A 19,527-nucleotide genomic window follows, 5' to 3' on the forward strand; every position below is an offset into this window, starting at 1 on the left:
TGAGGGTTCCAGTGCTGATGATCTCAGACCATACATGGGGGCACACTCCCCTGCAGGTGGAGTCTCAATGGGGTTGTGAACATGAGGTCTGTGTGGCTCAGTTGCCATCCCTCTGGTCTTGCAAGAGGGTCCCGATCCAGTACTGACGTTCATGATGATGATGATAGTTCATGTACACTGAGCCCTTGTGATGTAGCCCCGTGCCCAGCCCATGAACTCCACCACTGCATGTAATCCTCAAAACACTCTCTACAGGGAGGCATTATTGTCTTGCCCACTTTACAGAGGAGAAGACTGAGGCAGAAAGATGCCATAGCTCGCTTACATTCACGCAGCCCCAGTCGGGAGCGAATGGTGGCCCTGTTTGACTCTGGAGCCCTGCTCTCTCAGCTGCCCCCCTGGAAGCCACAAACATGGGTTCACAGACAAAACCCACAAATGCTTGGCTTTGTTCATGTCCCTGAGGTTCCATTTTCTCATCTGGAAGAGGGACACAATGGCTCTCAGTTTACAGGGTTGTCAGGAGGAGGCAGGCTTTTGCAAATTCTAAAGAGCTCTGTGATCATCAACCGACCAGTGGCCATTCTTAGCAAAAATATCTATCCATGGCTTGACACTAGCATAAAGACAAGGTCCTAGCCATGGGAGTTTATGGTGGAGTTGGAGAAAGGAGACACACGGGGGCAGAAATATAAAGTGATGCGTTTGTATTCATTCATTCATTCATTCATTCAATGGACAATTTATTGAGCCCTTGCTCTAAGCCAGAAAGCGTGTAAGAAATGAACACAATTTCAGAGGAGGGAAGGGCTACATGCACATTAGAACAGGATGATGTGAGGAGCTCTGAGCCAGCATCTGAATAGCAAGATGGCACCAGTCAAGAGTGCTCCAGACAGAGGGAAGAGCTAGTGCAAAGGTCCTGAGGCAACATTCATGATGATTCTCTAAGATTGGGGGGCTCTGGTGTGAAGTACTTCCCTGAACACTGGGGACTGAAGTTCTCTTTTCATAGACTACCCTGGGGTTCTGGTGCTGAGTGGAACTCCTTTTGGAAAGTGTGGCTTTTCATCTGGCTTGGGGCCCTTCTAGTGTGCATGCGCTCTTCTCATGGCCTTAATAGTGTCCTCCCCACACTTCCTCACGCAGGGTTTCACGAGGTCATCCCTAAGTGACAGTGCAGGGGGGTGCAGTCTGGAGCAGGGGCCTGAGACAAACCTCATTCCGCCCTCACTTTTGCCCCAAGGCCCAGGTCTCTTGATCCCTGCTGGTCCAGATGCCCCTCCAGGCAATCCCTCTGGAGCAGAAGCACCCAGGGCCCCGCACCCCCTCTTGTCCCACATACCTTCCTCTCATCTATTCCCTCGGAGACCAACATGAGCTTCTTCATGAGGACAGGGTCCAGCACCTGGAATCGCCGGCGGAACTGAGGGAGCCCCATGTGGTCAGCATAGCCTGGTGGGAGGGGAGATGGGGCCAGGGCCAGAGCAAGCAGAAGAAACAAGGAGTCCAAGTGAGAAGGACCAGCCCGGGTCCTGGACTCGCAGGCAGCCCCTGCCCTGTTCCCAGCTTGTCAGTGAACTTGCTGGGTAGACTCACTTCTTGGGGCCTCAGTTTCCCCACTTGTCAACTTAACAGATTGGGTTCAATCAGCATTTTACAAATGTGTTCCCCAGTACCCAAACCCTATAAAATGCTCCATTGAACATTTGAAAAAGCAGCACTCTCATCTGCCCCTGGAGGGTCACACTGCGTGCCAATGTCAAAAGTCTCCTTGGACCGCTGTGGGAAGATGCCAGATCGGCTTTGCTGAAAACTTCCTTGACAATGGGAAACAATTTTTTTTGTCCACCATTTATGACCACCCCACAGGTTACATGGATAGGCTGCATTGGGTATTTTCAAAGGTTTGTTTGTTTGTTTTAAATCTAGCATGTAGGATGGACATGTGTACCCTTCTGGAAAGCTCCCGAGAGGTGACATTAGAGCAAGTCCTCTGAAGGAGCCATAAGAGATCTGCCACAGGATTGGGTGTGGAAGACAGAGGGGGCCAGAGAGGGGAAACCAAGGCGTCTCCTTGGTCATAGCAAAAAACAGCATTTAGTGAACACTTCTGTGCACCAGACGCTAGATTAACAACTTCCTTGCATTATAGACACTGAGGGGCCTCCATCATTGGACCCATCTTATAGATGTGCAAATTAAGGCCCAGAGAGTTCAAGTCACCTAGCCAAAGTGGTATGGATAGTAACTCCCCTGGATGTGGTTCAGACCCGGACAGTCATCCAGTAGAGAGTAGCCAACAATAAAGTCAAAGACGAGCAGGGACCTGATCTCAAAGAAACATGAAGTCAAATTCTAGGCCTCAAGGTTTGGACTTGGTCCTGGATACAAGGGGGGCTCAAAAGACCCCCTCACTGGCAGATGGGCGATGGTAGAGAAGGTCTGGCAAAATCTGACCCCACTTTGAGACCTTCGCAAGAAGCCCAAATGCATGAACCATGAGGCAGAGTGATGGTGGTGGGTACGTGTGGTGAGTCCAGGAAGACTTCCTGGGGGAAGAAACCTCAGGCCAGGTTCCCAGGAGGCTGACCACTCAGAGACGGGGACTGGGAGGTCACAAGCACGCCCATTTGGATCAGACTGATCTGGGCTCCCTTCCCATTTCTGCTCTATGAGCCCTCTGACCCGTCATGAATGACCCCAGCTCGTTGAGGTTCAAGTTCTTCACTAATATCAGGTGAGAATAACAGGATCTGGTCACAGGGTCACCATAAGGAATCCAATGACGGGTGTGTATAAGACACTAACACGCACTGAGGCTTTCCCACATCTGGGCAACTCTTCTATGTTAGTCTCTTACTAACTCATCAAGTTGCCTGTCAGCTCCCTGGGACCTGAGCAATTAGGGCAGAAAGAGAGCATGATCAAGGAACTTGCCCGGGTCAGCCACAGCTACGCCCAAGCCGACCGGCTCCAGGGTCTGACCCTCCCACCAGGCTGTGTGTGGGAAATGTCGCACTGGATTATTTCAAAGGTTTTTTTAAAAATTTGCTATATGCCAGGCACTGGGCTAAGGGCTCCGTAAGAATGACATCAGTCAGTAGATGTCTTAATGCTGTGCCAGCATGTCGTAGACATTCAGTACTCAGCATGTACATGTGTGTCATGTGTGCACTTGGATACACACACAGAGACATGATATGTGTGTGATTCAAATTCATAAATTTTGGATAGGTACGTGTATCTGTGTGCACACATACATTTCTCTTATACGGCATAAAAGAGGAGACACTTGGAGCGGGGAAAAAATGAGGAACTGACCAGGCCTCGGAGGCAGACAGCGAAAGTGCTATCGTGAGACATCAAATCTTTATGTGGTTGGAAAAATTTCGTCCTGCCCCAGGCAGACTGCACTGAGAAGGCAGAGGGCAGACAACGCAGGTGAGGACCAAGGCTGAGATGATGGGTGATGGCTGGCCCAGGCAGGCACACGGGGGTTCTAACCGGTAGTCCAGAGTGTCTGCAAAGGCCCAGTTCCTCCTGCCAGCCAGCCAGGACAGAATCAGTTGGGCATGATTGTGACCATTCTGCTCTTCTCCTGTGACATTATCTGTCACCCCTCGCCTGTGGTCATGCAAGCAGGAGGGAAAAAAAATCAATGAGACGCTCAGAAAAGTGAGGGTCTCTCCTTTGCTTCCAGCTGCTTCCAGCTGCTTCCAACTTCTCTGTCAAATTCCTGATGCTCCAGGTGCTGGCTATTAATGCGGTGGGAGAAGGGGCCATGGCCAGGCGAAGTTGACCACAGAGAAGTTCAGCGAACAGGTGCTCAGCTTCCCAGGCTCCCCACCAGCCCTAGCCACCCCATCCTCTGCAGAGACCGTGCCTGGGCCATTTCTAATGTCAGAAAGGAATCCGAAGGATTCAGCACAAACTCAGCTCTCGAGATGAGCTGTACGGACAGCTCAGGCACATGCTTGCTTTCTAAAATAGAGACCTAAAGATTTCATTCCTCTGATTCAACGCCCATCTTCCCCCGGCCAACCCCCTCACCTCAACCCACTGAAAACCAAACCTCCAAATGTGGGTGGCCTGCTTATCAGCCACAAGTGCCCTGTGCATCTTGAACCCCAGTCCCTGGAAATCCAAGCTCTTCCCTGCCTCTGGGCCTTTGCATCTGCTGAGCTGCATATTCTACCTCCCAGACGCCAGCTGCTTACTCTGTATCATGACCCAAGTAAGAGGTTACCTCCTCCTGGAGGCTTGCCCTGGTCTCCCCAGGGAAAGCAGGAGCTCCCTCCTCTAGGCATCTGGGAATTCTTACATCCCCCGGATGGCAATGCATGTCCCTGTCACGTGTTCCCGCCTGAGTTCTCAAACCAGGCTGAGCATCTTGAAGACCAAGGTATTGTCACCGTGGGAATCTCACTCTCCATCCCCACATACAAGCTCCCTGGATACCTGCTTTTGAAAGGAAGGTGGGCCAGACATAGCCCGAGCTTTCCAGGAGCACACATGTCACTCAGGAGATAAGGTGGGCTTTGGCTCTACCCTGCCCCCACCACGGTGTGACCTTGAGCATGTCCTTCCACCTCTTGGAGCTTCCTTTTTCCCATCTGTAACCACAGCTTCCCTTTCACGGGCTCATTATTTTACAGAATAAACAGGACGCTGCGTGGAAAGCTGAGGCATGTAGCACATAACGCTCCCGTCCCTTGGCTACTACCAGTTTGCAAGCTTGTCAAGGACTCAGACACCAGGTGCTCACTCCCTGGCTTTCTCTTACCTGTCCTGTGCAGACGCAGTGACTCCAGGATGTGGGAGCCGGCAAGCTGCACCCTCAGCGCTGGGATGTCCAAGGGCAGGGGCTCACCTGTCCCTGGCTTATCTCCGCCAGGCTGCAATGGGGTCAGAGATCCCTGCCGCCCCCGTTCGCCACCGCAAGGCAGTGGACGAAGTATAACTGAGACCGTCTGATCACGCTGGTCAATGCATCCTAGGACCAAAAGGAGACGGGGTCAATGGCCCGCTGCCCTGGGGTACGATGGACAGAGACACATCCCCTAGCATCCACTCAGCCTAGCCTGGCATCTCTGGGGGTCCCCAAGTTCTATGCCAAGGATCGCCTATCTACAGCCTGGTTCACACTCAAGAGGAAAAGGGGAACTTTATAACAGCCCTTGTAACAGATGGGGAGACTGAGGGCCCCAGGTCCCACAGACCCCTCCCAGAAGAGGCGAGCTAGAACCCAGGACCCGGGCCTATAGGCTTTTCCTATAGAATACATTGTGAGGTCTTTTTCAAAACTTGCTCTTCCCGTGGTCCACCTTCTGGACTCAGCCTGACCACTGACCAGTCACAGCGCCCTCATTTGTTACTGGATGGATGTGTCTGGGTCACCTGTTTCCAGCCAGTGCTAGATCCTGCCGCCCTCCCCCAAGGAGAGACTTGTGATGAAAATAGGCATCTGAGAGCTGAGGAAGGCAGGGGGACTGGGTCAGCTGGGATATCTGTCACTGTGGTCAGGACCCTAGGAACCTCCCACAGCTGCCCAAGGCAACGCAGAGCAGCCCAGGCTTTGGTCTAGGACGCGGATAGATCAGGGACTTGATGGAGGACGTCTCTTTGCTGCCCTGAACCTCAGCCCCTCCCTGCAGAGCGCAGTGTGAAACCTGCCCTCCAGGCTCGCTGAGGAGGAGAGAGGCAGAATGCAGGCTGCTAACTCATCCTGGAGGAGGGCACGGCTATGGCTCCATGGGGACAGGGCTTCCCGCTTACCATCTGTAGCTTGATCTGGGAGCACGGGGGCTTTCCTCTTCACGGGCGGCCAAGCTGCTGGCAAATGCCTCCTCCACCGCGCAGCTCCTCTGCAGGGCCTGCTGTGAGGTGCCCTCCAGGCCGCCACAGGCCCGGCACAACGGTGGGCAGCTTGGCCCGCGACTGGAACAGGCTCCTCAGCTCCTCCTGGCGGGGAGGTGGGGAAGAGGAAAGGGACTTTAGGGGCTCATGGGAATGGGCCCACCTTGCTTCTTGCAAACCTGCTTCCTGAACCTCCTCTCCTATCACACCTCCCAGATGCCACTTAACCCTCAGTCCCTTCTTGCCGGACAAAAGCATTGGCTTGGTGGCAAACACCACCTTCTTTCTCCAGGCTCCTCCCTCCCTGATTCTCCAGCAGCAAGAACAGTGAAAGACCTACTGGATGTCAGTCGTCACTGATGCGCCTGGGGGAATCCCACCGAGCCTGTGCTCGCTTAGGGAGCAAAGGCACCTGGGTTCTCTCTAGAGCAGGCCCAGCACACAGTAGGTGTTTATGCCACACATTTCATGCGAGAAGGAACAACTCACGGGCTGAAGAGGCAGTTCTGGCCCTGCAAGCTAGCATCGGTGAAGTGCCCGGCCTGATGCCCAGCGGCAGACAGGGCCTTCCCTCGGCACCCCCTGTAACACACAGCTATAGGGCCAAGGCTTCCCAAGTGTCTGTTCTGAGAAATCTGAGATGCCTTGCCTTCTTGTTTGGGCTAATAAGGACGAAGAACTCCGCGGAGGTCCTGTGGTGCCCTTGGACAGGGCTGCGACCCAGAGAAGGCCTCGTGGGCCTCCCGGGTCCCAACAGCCCCCTCCCCTCCAGTGAAAGCACGTAGGCAATTTCCATCACTGTCTGCCATCCAGGCCAAGCCCCAGCCCCAGCCCTGCAGCCCCACTATCTGCCTCCCTCTATGCCTCCTCAGACTATCCAAAGGATCCAAAGGTATTTGGGGTGGTTAAATTCCTGGCAGAGGGCGAAGATTCACAATGGCTTGACTACACTGGTATTGAAATGAAAAGCTGGGGCAGACCTGGGGGAGCCCCCCCCCCCCGGAAGCAGGAGCTCTGAGAGGGCAGGTCAGGGCCCCGGAGGAGGTGGGCACCACCCGCTAGTACAGGCAGAGGAGGCTCCTTCATAAGCCCTCAGCTATGTTATGCCACCAGAACCTCCCATTTCTCCGACTGTGAAACTGAGGCCCACATCGTGCAGCTTAAAAGCCGTGAAAGCAGAAGTTGAACATTTGCCTGACTCCAAAGCAGTGTAGTATTCGCTGGATCATGCAGCCTGGTCCAACACACGCTTCTTTTATGGGGAAGGAAGCCAAACAAGCAAACAAACCCAAAGGAGAAACAGTGACTGCCCACAGTCACCCAGGTGGCGAGGGGCAAGGCTGGGACCTGACTCAGGTCCCCTAGCCCTCCATGCTCATGGACCTTCCTTCAGCCCCACCCCACCGCGTGCTCTCCCTTCAGGAGCTGCCCTTGAACCCTCCTGCACCATCGTGGGCTGAGAACTTCTGCAAGGACCACGTATATAGACTCAAGTCGGTCCCAGTCCTGCCGCTGTGATCAAAGGAGGGCCACTTTACCGACTGGGGCCTCGGTTTTCTCATCTGTGTAATGGGGCTAAGGAGGCAGTGTTGTTGTAAGGATTAACAAGATACTTAGCGGGCGTTTATCCTGACTGTAGGGCATGCTGCCATGGGTGGTCAGTAAGGATCACCTCCCTCTTCCGGCACCCCACCCCACCCTCCAGCACCTCCCTGGTGCCCTCGGCTTCTCTCTGGTGTCCTAGCTCTGCCCCTGCAGGGTTCCAGCAGCGAAGTTGGGAGGATCAGCCTACAAGCTTGCGGGTACAGGCACACACCCACAGAAGCATTTCCAGTAACTGTGACCTGCAAGCCACCCTCGCCGCCAGCATTTTCTGAGCAGGGCCATCAGGGAAGGCGGTGTGCTTTTTTTTTTTTTTTAACACCACCAAACTTTATTGCTTCTGTTTTATGACCCCCCTAGTTCTAGGATGTCCATAAAATCGTTCCAGTCACATCATCTCCCAGCTACTTAATGAAAGGCAAGCAGCCAAAGGAAGAAGTCTTGGCTTTCTGGCCTTTGTCCTGTACCAGCCCCAGGGTCCCATCGGATCTTGGGGACAGGGCTGCTGGACAGACCCTCCATCACCGAATTATCGGGACGGCACAGCCCCAGTGGGGAGGCCGGACCAATCCCCGCCGGCCGGGCTCACCTTCTGGACTGCTGCAGCACCTGGGGGGCGTCCAGGGCCGAGAGGTTGGGCTTGGCCCTGTGGAGCCAACCCGAGAGGTCATAGCGGACCGGGTCCTGGCCCAGCTGGTGGAAGATCTCGAACTGCAGGGGCTGCTCACAGGACCGAAAGGCAGAGGTCCCTGAAAGCAGACATAGCCTGTGAGTGTTGGGGTGTAGGGTGTGGGGGACACTCTGCGATCGCTTGGCATCACTAAAAACACATTTTTTTCCACTTAAGTATGTTTCCAGAGAGCCAAAGATCACAGTTCTGGGCACCCACCCCTCTCCTCTGTATGCATGTCTGTGCGTTCTTTCCAACGCTGACTCGATTCCTCCTTGCTTTCTTAAACACAAGATACCTCTTTTCCCCACATGCCATCAGTGCGCACAATCGTCATGATTTTTTGCCATACCTGCATACTGCCTGGGTTATTACTTACTATTTGTTTAAATCAACACACATTCATAAACATGTAAGTCCCTTTATAAAGAAGCATTGCATGGCAGGTTGGGTGTGCACGCTGTATTTTCTGATAGTCATGGAAATAAAAACATAATCATTATGCATTTTGAAAATATTGGTGTGCCACCGAAAATTGTCTTGAATGGTACCAACCGAATAAACACACAGCACACTCTTGGAAGATGCTGACACACGCTTGACTGCAAGGGACAAGGTGGGAGAAAGGAAGGGGTTTGGAGGAGTGAGAGCGGGCCTGTGTTCAGATCCTACCACTACGACTTACTGTTCTGTGGCAGGGGTCAAGCTTCTTCAATCTCTGACCCTCAGTCTCTTCCTCTGTAAACTGTGAATACATGCCTCCCAGGGTGGCACAAAACTTAAAGGAGATAATGTGCGTGACATACATTAGCATAGTGCCTGGGCCTTGGTTGTCACTTAGTAAGCCCTAGTGGGTGTCACAACCTTTTCTTACATTCAACCTTGTGCCAGTGTCTGGGGCCACAAAGCCTTTGTGTCCATATTCCTAACACCAGCACGGTGCCTGGTACATGAATGGAATCCCCGAAGTGCTTGTGGAAGGAAGGGAGGGAGAGAGGGAGGGAGGGAAAAGGAGGGAGGGAAGGAGGGTGGGGAAGATAAGAAACAAGGGAGGGAGGGAGGGAAGGAAAGTAAGAAAGGAAAAGAAGAGAAGGAGGAAGGGAGGAAAGAAGGGAGGGAGGGATGGAAGGAGGGTGGGGATGGAGGGAAGGAAGGGAGGAGGGAAGAAAGGAATCCTAGTAAATAATCAATCACTCTAATTGCAGAGACGCTCTCGGGTTGAGTAATGGTCCCAGACCAATTACTCTCAGGAGCGGTAGTATTGTTTCGGTTCCTGTCTGTCTTCTGAATTTCTATGAGTTCCCATCTTCCTACTGTCAATGCCCCAGCACATTCTAGGGTCCTGAGTCCTTCCCTCCCATGCAATTTGCCACCTCTCTGCTGCAGGGAGCAAGGAAACGAGAAAGCCACATTTCTCAGAATTCTGTACGCAGCAAACGCCGTCTGGGAGTCTGAGGGCTTCTGATGCGTGAGTGATGTGGGTGCTGTAGGGTGTGTAGTCTCTTGGAGGTCCACTGTGGTCAAGACCCAGGGCTGACCGAAGTTATCAGCAAGGGACACTTCTGGTGAAGTGACGTATCCCTTCATCTAGCACTTCCGTGAGGCCTACGGAGCCCACGGTCCCTGCCATCAGGGGGCCACCTTCCAACAAAGCAAGGGAACAAAGTGGCCGCCTCACTCTGGTGCGTCCATCCACGCTGCCTGTAGGATGTCCATGCTATCTGTTTGCATGGCCACCTCCCTGCGTGGACTGGAAGCGGCTTGAGGGCAGCAACTGTGTTTACGCATCTTTACGTCTCGCAGCAAGCACAGAGCTGGGCTTTGAGTGAAGATCCCAAGAGCATTTGGAGAGGGGAGACCAAAGGCAAGAGAGAAGAAAGGACGTCCATGTAGACTAAGCCCCAGCCAGCCTCTGCTGGACACATGGCCACACATGAGGTCACGAGATCCCACTCTGGTTTCTGAAGTGAGCATCGCTGGGGCTGGTTTTCTAGAAGGTGACACTGAGGTTCAGAGATGAGCCCGCTTGGCTGAAGTGGCACAGCACATAGGGACAGAGCCAGGATGAGGACATAGGTCTGCTGGTCCGAAGCCCATGTTCCTCCCCAGTGCTGGCCTGACAAACAGAGGCATCCTATGTCCCAGGAACAGCCTCAGGAGACCACTCCCAGGCTCCCAGGGGCTCTGCTCAGCCCTCTCACCCTCCTCTTTCTTCAGGAGGTGATTTCCACCAGTTTTGTTCATCCAAGCATTCATAGGCTTCATTTGATCTCAGTAGCCCCATGGAAACAGCTTGAAGACAGAGTCTGACCCACTACACCCCTCTCAAGACTCTGTACCATCACCTCTCCCAAGAGCCTGACACCCCCAGACAGGGGTAGGGGGCTTCTTGGGGCCCCTGCACCCCTGGCAACCACCCTCTACATCTGCTTTGCAGATGCCTTTCGCCTGACTGTCCACTGCGCCTGGGCCCCATGAGAGCTGCCCGCCAGCCCAGCAAAGATACTTAGCAGAGACGTAACAGCAAAGCACTGGGTTCTCCAGAAAGCCCCCCATGTTTTGCCTGACTGAACATTCTCATTAACTCAGAGCTAATCAGAAAGCCCCACAGACAAAACATCTTTTTTTTTTTAACCGAAATATCTGATTTAATGGGTCTATCTCTGTCGGGCCAGGACAAAGGACATCAAAGTCTCCCTCCAGGAATGGACAGCATCAGACCACCCTGCTCAAGGTGTCTGGAATTGGCAAGTCGGGCCTCACAGGAGGAGAAGAGGGGGCCACAGATGTCTCTCCCCAGATCCCCTCCAGCCCCAATCACACCCCCCTGTTGCCTTCTCCTTCTGAGCCTCCTCTGGGTCACCTTCCTAAAAGTCGGGATCCAGAAAACATTCTGTTGGAGAAACCATCTCATCTGCTTCTGGATCATGGGGTTTTGCCATATTCATCTATTCTGCATCAAGGATGTACTGGAGCTTTCTCCAGGCCAGGGCCATTGTGGGGCAGAGGGGAGAGGAGTGGCCAGGCCCCTGCCCTCATGAGCTGACGTTCCTGTGAGGACAGGTGCATTCCGTCTGGAGGGCTGCAGGGGAGACTGGAAAAGCAGGAGAAGAGAGAAGGGGGTGCGGGCTGGAGAGGTCATTATTTTTCACAAGGCATCATCCGTCCTCACACAAGCCCCCTGAAGCAGGTGTCACTATTATCATTTTACAAACAGGGGAGGTGACTTCCCAGAAGTCACATTCTGAACTCCTGGAGGCCAGAACTACCCTGTGGGTTTGAGGTGGGATACTCAGCCCAGAACATACATACACACATATGTACACATACACATACATGTGCATATATGTACACATACGTGTATACATATATATCATATTTGACCTGAGAGTGGATTTTTTCTTCTGTTGCTTTTTTGCAGAAATTAAAACATTTGTATGGACCCCTAAAAGCGCTGTGCCTGGCAAAGTCAGCCCTGGGCCAAATCCTCTAGGATGAACTTGGGTACTGGTGCTCTGAGCCTGTGCCAGGGAGAACGGCCAGAGCCCTCGGATGCTGCCGCTGTTTCTGCTCAGAAAATCGGGTCCTGATGCGAGTGCAGGAAGGCTCCATGGACGTCCTGGATGGAGGCCTTGGCAAGTCCCTTTGGGGTATAGGCTTTTGCCATTACCTGCCCAGCGGACCACGGCAAAGAGAGCCATCATGCGTCTTCTGCCAAATATTCTCCCAGTTTCCCGTACACTACTCCAGGTGGACGTTTGCCCCAAATATTCCATCGAAATGGTACTCATCTTGGTTGTCAGTGACCTCCATGTGGCCAAATCATTGGCCACTTCTCAGCCATGCCTCACCCTCCCTCTGCCTATGGCTTCCTTCCTAACCCACCCCCTCTGTATTTGTGCACAGCCGAACACCAAAGGATTACCCCGGCCACCCCTCCTCGGTTGCCTTTCCTGGTCACTAGCCTCATCCCTGGGCCTTGACATTGGAATGTCCCAGAGCTGACCGCTGGGCCTTTGTCTCTGCCAACCTGGATTCCCTGCATGATCTCAACCAGAACTGTGGTCCTCAACCTTTTTACGGATTTCTTCATTTTATCTTCCATCTCCTCTGCTAGAATGTCCACCCCAGGGGGCAGAGATATCTGTCTTATTCGGGATGGATCTCCTGGCCCAGGACAGTGGCTGCCACGTGTGAGGGGCTCTGGAAACACTGCTAAATGAGTCACATGGTTGTGGGGGTGGAAGATCTCAGAGCCCATCTGCCTTCCAGAGAAGCCTCCGGGCATCTGGGTGGAGTTGGGGAGGCAGGGTCTTAAGAGATTCTGTTGCGGACAGAGATTGCTTTGTATCTGCCTGCTGACTCCCTCTGGGGGATCTCAGACCTCTCTACAAGCATCTCTCTGGAGCTCAGGGTCCTCACCCTGGGGGGTAAGAACACCAGCCACCAGACTGGTGACAGGATTCAATGAAACAGCATACATGAAGCTCTGAGCCCAGAGCCAAGTGTGGAGAACAGACAGCTTTCTTCCAACCCCTGAAGTGCCGGGGATTAAACGGTCTTCATCGCCATCAACAGCCCTGTGCTCATCGATCGGCACTCATGACACTCCACGGCCAATAACAAAGCTGATAATCTCTCCCCCAATCACTATCACAGAAATCCTGGTGAAAGGGAGGCAGGGGTGACCCCCCTCCACCCTCTTCATGTAAGCACTCTCCCTGGGGCTATTCAAGGTTTGCTTAGAGTTGCCCTCAGTGATGCATGGATAGCCAGACTTGAACTTGATGCTGAATGAAGCCAAATTCCAAAGTCAGAGTCCAGGACCTCTGACCTTGTGGTTCCATCCGGATGTCTCCATCTTGCCTCTTGATGCTCCCTTCCAGTTCAGCCCAAGGCCAGTTGCCCTGGGTTCATACCCTCAGAGTCTGCCCAGCTCCTCTCTCACCTCCCAGACTGCCTTCCATACTGCTGCCTGCAGAAACTTTCGAAACATGAATCTGACCTTACTTCCTGCCACATAGAGTCCTTCATGGCTTCTCAGAGCTCTAGGGTTGAGGCTAATGTTTTTTTTCGTGTGGCCCACAAGCGGGGCCTCCAGTGGTCTGAGCCTAGGCAACATCTCTGACTTTGCTATCCTGCACAGTGTCTCCTCTTCTCTGGCACATTTGTCTGCACGCCTCTCCCCCAGACCCCCTGGCTTCTGCAGGAATTTGGTCTGTCTGACGCGCCATCAAGCACCAGGGTCTGTCATCTTGGGGTTAAACCCAGGCTCCTCTGTTAGCTTGTCCACGCTCTCCCTACATCCTCCCCCGGCTGGCTTGCCACTGCGTAGCACAATGCCCAGCACACAGTAGCCAGTCAACACATTTGCTGACCACACTGATCACTGATCAATGATTGATTGGTAAATAATTGATTATTGATTAATTAAGTGACTGATAAATTTCATTCACTGATAAATGAATGAAAGCACATACAGGCATGTGCACAGACATCTGTGCACTCAGAACACCTCCCCCCACCATCCCCCGCATACAAACCTTGTCAGAACTTTCTCTGCAGCAGACAAGAACAGATTCCAACTCCAGGCTGGATGCAGCACCCCTTCTCCCTGAGTCCCCTAAGCCTGACTCCCTTACCTTCGGCCGCAGCACCTTTCTTCTCAAAGGCCGCACAGAGACGCTCCAGCACCACGTTGTCACTGGAGCCCTCCACCCGGACCTCCTCGTCCAAGAGCCAGAAAAGGCCCCTGGCGTCCTCAGCACCTCCAACGGCCGGTAAGCGGACCTGGTGGAAAATCCAGGATCACTGGGGAGCCCTGATCCCTGACGGAGGCCAGAGTCCTGGGCTTCTCTTCCCACCTCTGGGAGTCAGGGCCTCTAAGACCCCCAGCATCACGACCCAGACATACCAGCCCAGAGCCGTGCTCCCAATGCACCCCCCCCCAGGATTCCCAGTGAGGAAACCTCAAAACTGTTACAACCCCTCAGTTTCAGGAGGTCTGAAACCAGCCTCTGTCCTCATTTCCTGTGTGACCTTGGGGAACTTACTGCCCCACTCAGAGCCTCATTTCTTTTTATGTAAAATGGAGACTGACAATACCTTCCTCAGAGAGCTGTAGTGGGGAATTAACAAGGGAAAGCACTCTGTAAATTACACATTCTACATACACAAAGGCGGCTCTGTATTTGTGCACAGCCTAACACCAAAGGATTAATTCCATCCACATCACTTCTGAGAAGTCTGCATTTTTTTAACTAAAATCTTAAGGAGAAGGGGAGGGCCGAAAGAATGTTCTAGAGGAGAAGGTGAACTTGGTTCAGTAGCACGGAATTCAAAATCTGGCCATGAGCTTCAGAAGCCATCTAGGTAACTCTGAAGTTTTGTTCCTGGGAACCAGAGAGGCCTAGAGAAGCAAAGAAGCTCGTTCGAGGGCCCCAGTGAGTTGGCGTCACCGAAAACAGTACCAAGTGGTTATGGAGGAAATGTGCGTGAGACACGGTGCGACCAGCTTGGTGACTGGGACTCAGCAACTTCCCAGGATATGAGGATTTCAGCGCTAGAGACAGCAAAGTCCCTTGGCAAGCCGGGACAGTTGGGCAACCCTGACTGGGAAATACTGCCCCCGCTAAGAGGCCCAGAGAGGACACATCCTGGGTCACATGGAGAGGCACAGGGGCAGAACGGGGACCGGATCCCAGATATCCTGAGCCTTCACCTTGCCTTTCTTTAGGGGGCTGAAATTCACAGCCAGTCCGTCCTCAGAAGGTGGCTGTTCCCAGCCACCGTCCAAGTATCCAGGGGACCCCAATCCCTCCCTCCTCACATTGTCCAGGTTGTCCCTTCTGGCCTGCCTCTTCCAGGTCAGGAAGCATGACACGGAGGGGGAGCCAGTCCAGAGGGTGCCAACGGGAAGCATAAACAGACAGTGACCAGACAGGGCTCATGGACAAGGCAGCTTTGCAGGAACAGGTGCGTCACTAGGAGCCAAGAGAGGGCTTGGAAGAGAAGGCCAGGGGCAGCCAACAGGAGACAAAGAAGGAGAAAAGTGGCAGCCTGGGCTATCACGTGGCAGGAGAAACACATGACCTGTAGGCCAAGCACCTGGCAGGGTGCTCTATGCTCCAGATCTCCTAAACCTTCACAACCATCCCAGGTCATGCTATCATTCCCACTTTAGAGACGGGAAAAAAACTGAGAACCAGAGAGGCAAAGGGATGCACTCAGGATCACTGACATTGGACCCGAACTTGGCAAGTCAGGGAAATGGTTCAGGGCCATTCTGAGAGATGGCAGAGCAGAGGTGCAGGTCTGGGGTCAGCCCAGAGGGTTCTTGAGATGGAGAAAGTAAAGGCTTGGGTATGCCCCCACATACACAGCCCATAAATGCGTGGACCCCTCATCACTCCACCATTCTCCATCCCCCCCAGCCCCTATTCTCCCAGTCTCTGCAGACACAGCATCTGCGGCTGAACACCTGGCCTTCCCAGGCAAGTGGCCACCAGGCACTGGCCCCGAGCCCCCTCAGCGCACCATGAGCTGCCAGGCACGTGCCAGCTGAGCCCATCTCAGACACCAGGCAGAGAGGTGGTTCTCAACCTGAGGGGGTTTGGAGAGTAGTTGCCCCGGGCCACATTCTCGGGCCAGGCTGGGAGTGGATCGCCAGCTTCAGGGTCTCTCCCAATCCCTAGGTGATTCTAGGGGAAGACAGCACCGATAACTTGCGGCTTAAGGACTCAAGTCATCTGGGATTTCAACTCAAAGCCTCGTGGCATCTAAGAGCCCGGGTGGACCCGGGCATGCTGGACCCTGCCTTACCTGGGAAGGGTTCTGGTCCACCACAGCCACTGTGGTCCCCGGGGAAGGCTCCGGGAGGTCAAAGGGCACAGGAATACCTTCCTGGAAAGTCACAGAAGTTCCATGTTAGTTCCTTCCATGAGCTGACGAGGGTGGAAAACTTCCGGAGGAGAAAAGAGAAGTAAGGACTTTCACCTCCCCTTAAGCTTTATAATTATCATCATTATTATTATTACCATCATCATTTTAAAAATATTCTTTTAAGTAAGCTCTACCTCCATCGTGAGTCTTGACCCTGAGATCAAGAGTCACATGCTCCACTGAACAATGGCAGTAAAATATCCACGACATAAAATCTACCTTTTCCTGGGTCATATAGTTAGTGGCATTAAGTTCACTCACATGTTGTGCACCTGTCACCACGTCCCCACCTCCAGCACTTCTCTATCTTGCAAAACCGAAATGCTGTCCCCATTAACCACTGATTCCAGTTCTCCCTCCTCCCCCTCCAGCCCCTGGCTACCGCCGTTGCACTTTCTGTCTCTATGAAGTTGACTGCACTTAAGTGTCTCGTGTGAGCGGAGTCCCATAGGACTCGTCCTTTTGTGACTGGCTTATTTGCACTCCCTACAATGTCCTCGAGGCTCATCCATGTTGCAAAATAGATGAGAATTTCCTTCCTCTTTATGGTTGAACAGTAGCCCATTGCGTGGACAGATCAAACCTGTTTACACACACGCCCCGCCCCCCGGCCCCAACGTGGACACTAGGGTCACTCCTACTCTTTAGCTATTGGTAAAGCTGCCGTTTGGCTAGGTGTATGGATTATCTCTTCAAGACCCGGTCGTCAACTCTCCGGGGGGTAGATAGCCAGAGGCAGATTTGCTGGATCACAGGGTAATTCAATTTTTTTTTTTTTTTCAGACGAACAGCATACTGTTTTTCACAGTGGCTGCACAGTTTCGTATTCCCACTAGCCAGGCACACGGGGTCCAATTTCCCCACATCCTTCCCAATGTTTGCTGCTTTCTGGTTTGGTTTGGTTTGGTTTGGTTTTTTATCATTACCATTCTACCGGGTATGAAGGGCTATCTTGATGTTTTGATGCACATTTCCCTAAATTTCAGGCAATTATTGCCCATTTGTCTATCTTTTGAAGAAAAAAATGTATTCAGAACTTTTGCCTTTTTTGCAATCAGGCTGTTTGTTAGCTAGTTTGTTTGTTTTAAAGATTTTGCTTATTTATTTGATAGACAGAGATCACAAGTAGGCAGAGAGGCAGGCAAAGGGGGGCGGTGGGGAAAGCAGGCTCCCTGCTGAGCAGAGAGCCCGATTCGGGGCTCAGACTCAGGACCCTGATACCATGACCTGAGCCAAAGGCAGAGGCTTAACCCACTGAACTACCCAGGCGCCCCTAGCTTGCTTGTTTTATCTTCACCCCTTAGCCTTTGCTTGAGAAGAGAGGTTATAGACCAACATTCCAATAAATTCCTGACATCGCTCATTCTGCCGGCCCATCAGCAATAGCGGTGAGAGCTTTATCAGGAGCTAATCATTCAGTCCAAACTTTGCTTTTATTTGCTGAGTTACTAATGAGCATGGGGCTGATAACTGGGTGCTGGAGGGAGTGAGCACACACTATGGTTAATGACAGTCGCCATTCAGAAGTCAGCATGCGGATGTCAGTCACGGCATCGTTTGAGATGGTGTAATGGTGGAGCGTAATGAGAGCGGACGTAACCAGTGAAATGTGCGATTACTAAAAGTTGCCAATGGAATGAGAACACGGCAATAGCCCGCTGCTGTGAGGAAAAGAGACAACAACAAACCCGTGTGTAGGGACGGATCAGAAATCTGCAGAGAAGATGATATATGGGCAATTAAGTGGTATAAAGTACAGACAGCAGGAAGAGGGCTTTCCTGTGGGTGTTGGGGTTAAAGGAGGTTATGTTTGCTGCTTACGGATATTTCTATGTACTTCCCAGTTTTTAATAAAGAACATGTATTGCCTTGATCACCAGAAATAAGCGAAACAGAAGCGCCTGGGTGGCTCTGTCGGTTAAGTGTCTGAGTCTTGGTTTCAGCTCAGGTCATGATCTCAGGGTCCTGAGATTGAGCCCCATGTCATGCTCTATATTGGGTTTGGTGCCTGCTTAAGAGTCTCTCTCTCTCTCCCTCTGGCCCCTCTCACCTCTCTTTGTCTCTAAAAACCACAACAAACCCCCCCCCCAAAATCCTCTCCCCTTCTGTTTATCTCAATTTCTCCCATCAAGAACTGAAACCTACTTCCCCACACATTGGCTCAGGGCTCAGCCCTGGACTTGCCATGACCCACTGAATACAGAAGGGACATTGTCAGTTCCAAGACTAGGACTCAATGGACCCCGCACATCTCTGCTCATCCCTTGGAGCCCTGCCCAGCGCCATGAGAACAGCTTGGGCTAGTCTGCTAGAGGATAGGACAGTCCTGGTGCACAGATGAGTCATCCTAGCCAAAGCCTGCTCAGATCCGCTCATAGCCAGCTGACTCCCAGACACAGGAGAGAACTGGCCAGCACCATCAGAACCACCTACTGCCCTATATCTGCCCAGAGACGCAAGAACTCACTCAGCCAAGACCAGAGAACTGCCCAGGAAACCCGAAGTAAGCAATAACAAATGATAATATCTAAAGCCACTATGTTTTGGGGTACTTCATTATCTAGCATTATTGTGGCAACTGATAGATGATACAGGAATATTGCTATTCCTATTTTACATGGGATGGAACCAAGAATCAGAGAGAGTGAGTAACTTTCCTGAGGCCACACAGCCAATAAGTGGCAGAGTTAAGGTCAGATCCCAGGACTCATCATTGGCATCACTTGTTTGAGTTTCCTCCATGTTGATGTTTCTTGCTGTGTAAGCTCCAACCAAAAAAATTTAAAAATGACCATAATTTCAATACCCATTACCCTCTTGATAACCAAGATGGCCATTTCCAACGTCTTGCTATTAGCACTTGCTGGAGTCAGAGGTGTCCCCTTCGGAAAGAGAGGAGGGGGTGGATAAGATGGGGCCGTCCTGGGTGCACCTGTGTCAGCAGAGTTCCACTTTTCCCCCGGTTGGGGCAGGGTGTGTGCGTGATTACGTTCATTTGGATGAATTTATTGGGCTGTATACTACTGGGGTGTGCATTTTCTGGGCAAATGTAACATTCTCATTTAAACTTTTTCAAACAGGAAGAGAAGGCTGGCAGGAACGTGTCTGCATGTGTTTTCTGGTTCACGCTCTAAGCGTCCCGAGGGTAGATCCGAGGAAGGAAGTGCATCTAGGGCATTGTTAAGTGTTGTCACTCTAGGATCCAAAGGCTGGGTAAACCCTCCCATCCAGAATTTTCACCCACACCCAGAGCACAAAGGGTTTTCCGTGGGGAAGCTGTGAGCCACAAGGTGTAGTGGGGGGGTGCATGTAGCTTGGGCAAAGTAGACGAGGGAGAACAGGTCACCTCAACAGGGGGACAGCTGGGGGAACAAGGCTTGGGGAGCCCCAAGTTCCCTGGTGTCCATGGACTGTAGGGAGCCGTGTGTGGAGACAGGGGAGTAGCAGAGGTCCGC

The 19,527-nt window shown here is 52.5% G+C and overlaps 1 protein-coding gene across 1 annotated transcript in view; it reads right to left on the reverse strand.

Moving 5' to 3' along the window:
- Positions 1 to 19,527, reverse strand: part of MYO18B (myosin XVIIIB) — a 254,335-nt gene that overhangs the window by 166,889 nt on the left and 67,919 nt on the right. The window contains 9 exon segments of the mRNA XM_047697085.1: positions 1,346 to 1,455; positions 4,787 to 4,939; positions 4,942 to 4,996; positions 5,779 to 5,817; positions 5,820 to 5,924; positions 5,926 to 5,961; positions 8,047 to 8,210; positions 13,774 to 13,921; positions 15,953 to 16,033. Of these exon segments, the coding sequence (XP_047553041.1) occupies positions 1,346 to 1,455; positions 4,787 to 4,939; positions 4,942 to 4,996; positions 5,779 to 5,817; positions 5,820 to 5,924; positions 5,926 to 5,961; positions 8,047 to 8,210; positions 13,774 to 13,921; positions 15,953 to 16,033 (891 nt within the window).

The sequence above is a fragment of the Lutra lutra genome, chromosome 12 (genome assembly GCF_902655055.1).
Source record: "Lutra lutra chromosome 12, mLutLut1.2, whole genome shotgun sequence".
In the NCBI taxonomy this organism is placed as follows: Eukaryota; Metazoa; Chordata; class Mammalia; order Carnivora; family Mustelidae; genus Lutra; species Lutra lutra.